Source organism: Arachis hypogaea, chromosome 20, assembly GCF_003086295.3.
Source record: "Arachis hypogaea cultivar Tifrunner chromosome 20, arahy.Tifrunner.gnm2.J5K5, whole genome shotgun sequence".
Classification (NCBI taxonomy): domain Eukaryota; kingdom Viridiplantae; phylum Streptophyta; class Magnoliopsida; order Fabales; family Fabaceae; genus Arachis; species Arachis hypogaea.
In genome coordinates, this window is record NC_092055.1 from 81,873,401 (window position 1) to 81,878,822 (window position 5,422).

General features: G+C 41.7%; 1 protein-coding gene across 1 annotated transcript; it reads left to right on the forward strand.

Moving 5' to 3' along the window:
• Window positions 1-4,230: 4,230 nt before the first annotated feature.
• LOC112785981 (uncharacterized) lies at window positions 4,231-5,166 on the forward strand. Its single transcript, XM_025829403.1, has one exon. The coding sequence runs from the start codon at window positions 4,231-4,233 to the stop codon at window positions 5,164-5,166; it is 936 nt and encodes a 311-aa protein (XP_025685188.1).
• Window positions 5,167-5,422: the final 256 nt, after the last annotated feature.

Sequence of the window (5,422 nt, forward strand, 5' to 3'; positions counted from 1 at the left end):
ATCTAAGCAACAAGATGAACCGTCAGTTGTCCAAACTCGAACAGTCCCCGACAACGGCACCAAAAACTTGGTGCACGAAATTGTGATCACACTTTTCACAACTCCGCACAACTAACCAGCAAATACACTGGGTCATCCAAGTAATACCTTACGTGAGTAAGGGTCGATCCCACAGAGATTGTCGGCTTGAAGCAAGCTATGGTCATCCTGTAAATCTTAGTCAGGCGGATTCAAATGGTTATGAGGTTTTGATAATTAAAAGATAAATAAAACATAAAATAAAATAAAGATACTTATGTAATTCATTGGTGGGAATTTCAGATAAGCGTTTGGAGATGCTTTCTTGCTTCTGAACCTCTACTTTCCTATTGTCTTCTTCCAATCATGCGTGCTCCCTTCCATGGCAAGCTGTATGATCCTCTCGGATGAAAAATACCAGGTACGATCTTTGCACGGCTAATCAATTGTCAGATTTCTCGTCTCGGATAAAAAAAAACCAGGTACAACTACCGCACAGCTAATCATCTGTTAGTTCTCACTAGCATCAGAATAGGATCTTTCTATCCTTTTGCACACTGTCACTGCACCCAACATTCGCAAGTTTGAAGCTCGTCACAGTCATCCCTTCCTAGATCCTACTCGAAATACCACAGACAAGGTTTAGACTTTCCAGATCTCAAGAATGCTACCAATTGGTTCTAGCCTATACCACGAAGGTTCTAATCTCACGGACTCGGTTCGTGTATTAGAGACCCAGGAGAATATACTCCGGCTGTCGTCCAATGACTACGTTGAACATCATGTAGGCCGCTTGTGGTTGTCAGGCACGCGGATCTTGGCTAAGCGAGTAACGAAGATAGTGGGTGATTGTCACGGGTCACCCCTTCATTCTGACTTAACTGAATTAAGTACGAGAGTATATCTTGGAGAAGAAGTAGGCATGAATTGAAAGAGAAACAATAGTACTTGCATTAATTCATGAAGAATAGCAGAGCTCCGCACCTTAATCTATGAGGAGTAGAAACTCCACCGTAGAAAATACATAAGAGAAAAAGGTAAAAAGTCTAAAGATGATCAGAAGATACGAATACAATGGTAAAAAGTGCTATTTATACTAAACTTGTAACTTAGGTTTACAGAAAATGAGAAACTAAGTACAGATAGTGTAGAAATCCACTTCCGAGGCCCACTTGGTGTGTGCTTGGGCTGAGCATTGAAGCTTTCACATGCATAGGCCATTCTTACAGTTAAACGCCAGCTTGGGTGCTAGTTTGGGCGTTTAACTCCAGTTCTGGCGTTTTACTCCAAAAAAGGGTCTTTGGTTGGCATTTGAACTCCGGTTTGGGCCATCAAATCCGCGGCAAAGTATGGACTATAATATATTACTGGAAAGCCCAAGATGTCTATTTTCCAACGCAATTGAGAGCGTACCAATTGGGTATCTATAGCTCTAGAAAAATCACTTCGAGTGCAGGAGGGTCAGAATCCAACAGCATATGCAGTCCTTTCTTAGCCTCTGAATCAGATTTTTGCTCCGGTCCCTCAATTTCAGCCAGAAAATACTTGAAAAATCACAGAAAAACACACAAACTCATAGTAAAGTTTAGAAATGTGAAAACATACTAAAAAACAATGCCAAAAACATATGTAAAAACATACTAAAAACTATGTAAAAACAATGCCAAAAAGGGTATAAATTATCCGCTCATCACCCACTCACAAAGATAAGATAAGATAACTAACTTATCTCAAAGGGAGGTCACTCCACACTACTATAAATACACTGGAGCACCCAGGTATAACTCATACTCTGATTCTACACAAAATACCTGCTCAAAGCCCATGCTAACTTAAGCATCGGAGCCTCTTGCAGGTACCACCCCCCTCCGATGATCAAGGATCAGCAATATCTCAAGGATTAGCAAGCCGAACGTAACAGCTCCAACCACAACAGCAAGATCTCCTCCGAGATCGACTTTTAGTTTCAGGTAACCCTCGAAACATTGGCGCCATTGCCAGGGAACCTGGAAGTCATCCCATCATCATGGAGGATAACCTTGACAACGATCACAACTCTGGCTTGGAGGACAGAACGCCGCATAAAAACACGGAAGCCACATAATGAATGGAATTTTGACGGTATAGAATTTCTCTAATGAGATCCCATTGCAAGTATAGTTTCTAGACCAATCAATAATCCTTTTGATACAAAAATTTGTTTGTTAATGACTCCCAATCATCAATTACTTGGACATTAGTAACTCAAGAGTTCCTAAGTTACCTTCCCAAGCCAAGAGCATAAAATTCTACTCTAAAATCCAACCAAGAATTTTATCAAACACTTGGAAGGCAGTAAAAGGAAAGCATAGTAAAATTGCAAGAAAAGTAAATCTACACTACTCAATTGCAAGGAATTAGACAACAAGAAAGCAAATCAACAATAGAGGAACATGAATCATAAATTGCATTAAGAGAAAATAGAGGAAACAAAATTGCATCAACATAAAAGTAGAGAATTACAAGAATTAAATGCTAAACTAGAGAGAAGAGATGTAGAAGAAGAAGAATTACAAAAGGAAAAGTAAATCAAAGCATGAAATTAACCTAGATCTAAGGAATTCTAATCTAGATCTAACCTAATCCTAATCCTAGAGAGAAGAGAGAGCTTCTCTCTCTAGAAACTAACTAAAAGCTTGATAAAACTAAACTAAAACTAACTAAGTGTCTAAGTGTCTCATCCCTCTTCAATCATTGGGTTAAATAGCATCAGAAATGAGTTGGATTGGGCCCAAAATGCTCCTAAAATCGCTGGCCATAAGTTGTAATTAGTAAATCACGTGCAGACATCGGCGCATACACGTACCATGCATGTACGAGTCCCTATACGCGATGTAACAATGGCAAATCTTATATCATTTTGAAGCCGCAGATGTTAGCTTTCCAATGCAACTGAAACTGCATCATTTGGACCTTTGTAGCTCAAGTTATGATCGATTAAGTGCAAAGAGGTTGGCTTGACAGCTTTGCGATTCCTTCATTTCTTCATGAGTTCTCCATTTCTACATGCTTTTTCTTCATTCCCTCAATCCAATCTTTGCCTCATAAACCTGAAATCACGTAACAAACATATCAAGGCATCTAATAGAATTAAGGTGAATTAAATTTAGCTATTTTAAGTCCTACAAAGCATGTTTTCACTCTTAAGCGCAATTAAAGGAGAATTTATAAAACCATACTATTTCATTGGATAAATGGGAGAAAAGTTGACAAAACCCTCTAAATTCAACACAAGATAAACCCTAAAAAAAGGGGTTTATCACCACACCAAAAGATACATTTCAAAATAAGGGGGATAAACAACCCCCAAACATAGAAATCTTGGAAGCTATCCGTGAACAACAGCATCGCCTTAAACAGCTTGAACAAGAAGCCGATCGACAGCATGAGGCCGAACGAGACCTTCATAGAGAAACAAGACGGAGTCGAGAGCTGGAGGACAAGCTCCTAAAGCTCAAAGCTGATCTCAAAACTATGACCACTTAATCCAGCCACAAGGAGAGTCCCCATCAGGACCAAGATCCGTTCACAAAGGAGATCATGAAAGCTAAAGTACCGAAGGATTTCAAAGCCCCTAACATGACTCTATATGATAGTACGTCTGATCTAAGCCATCATCTCAGCAATTTCAGAAGTCGGATGTATCTTACGGATGCCTCAGATACAATCCGATGTAAAGCTTTCCCGACCACTTTGACCAAGACGGCAATAAAGTGGTTCGACAGCTTGCCGCCAATATCAATAGCAAGTTTTGATGACCTCGCTAAGAAGTTCCTAGCTAGATTCTCCATCCAGAAAGAAAAAGCCAAGCATGCCCCAAGCCTATTAGGAATTAAACAAGGAGATCGGGAAAGCCTCCGCATCTACATGAAAAGATTCAACAAAGTATGTCTGGATATACAAAGTCTACCTACAGAGGCAGCCATCATGGGTCTCATTAATGGCCTAAGAGAAGGACCCTTTAGCCACCCCATATAAAAAAGCATCCAACATCTTTGAACGAGGTACAAGAAAGGGCAGAAAAGTATATTAATATGGAGGAGAACTCTCGACTAGGAGAAACCTCAAAATCTGGATTCTCCTACCACCTCGGGACAAGGATAAAGAGTCCAGGAAAAAAGAAGACCAGCCTACTGAAAACCTAGAAAATACCACAACTACACTTCGCTCAGAATGTCTCTTGTGGATGTATACAGAGATATATGCAACACTGAAAAGATCCCGCCCCCTCGTCCGATTAAACATAAAAGAGGAGGAAGTCGGACAGAGCATTGCGAATACCACCGAGTCTACGGGCACCCTACCAATGAATGCTACGACCTAAAGAACGTCATAGAAAAGCTAGCCTGGGAAGGAAGACTAGACAGGTTCCTGGCCAGCAAAACTGATGAACCAAAGAAAAGAAGAAGGGATGAAGAGGTCGGAGGAGCTGAACATCCCCATCACACCCTTGAGAGGCATATTCACATGATCAATGGAGGATTCGCAGGAGGAAGGATCTCTAAGTCGTCACACAAGAGACACCTCAAGGAGGTGTACCATGTTGGAGGAGAAGACATGTCGGTCGTCCTCCCCAATATCACCTTTACTCAAGAAGACGCTGCAGGTATCATCCCAGGGCATGATGACCCCATGATCATTACCATAATACTTGCCAATGCCAACCTCTACCGAACATTAATCGACCAGGGAAGCTCCTCGGACATCTTGTTCAAATCCGCCTTTGACAAGCTCGGCCTGCAATACAAAGAGCTTAGAACGCATCCGAATAGCTTGTTCGGACTCGGAGACACCCCGATTCAACCACTAGGATACATCTCCCTGCATACAACCTTTGGGAAAGGAACTCGGTCCAGGACGTTGAGCATAGACTATATTGTAGTCGACGTGAGGTCGGCCTACAACGCGTTAATAGGTCGGACGACGTTAAACCAGCTCGCCGTCGTGATCTCCACTCCACACCTATGCATGAAGTTCCCCACTCCGGAAGGGATCGCTACCATAAAGGGAGACCAAAAACTCACGCGATATTGTTACAACGAAAGTTTGAACCTTAAAGGAGACCCCAGAGGAAAAGAAACCAATACTATAGAACTCAGGGGAATTTGAGCTCGCGACGAACTCCGCCCTCAGCCAAAAGGTGAATCTCAAGAAGTTCAAATTGGAGACGATCCTAACAAAACAACAAGTATAAGAGCAAACCTGAGAGAAGACTTAAAGGAACTGCTAATAAATCTCCTAAAAGATAACTCCGACCTCTTTGCATGGAAGGCCGCCGACATGCCTGGTATTGATCCCGAACTAATATGCCACATGTTAGCCGTATACCCAGGGTCAGGGCCCAAAGAGGAATCGAAGAAAACCC

What these genes read in the sequence shown, in the direction of transcription:
- LOC112785981 (XM_025829403.1), top strand. Translation starts at nt 4,231, where the DNA reads ATGTCTCTTGTGGATGTATACAGAGATATATGCAACACTGAAAAGATC.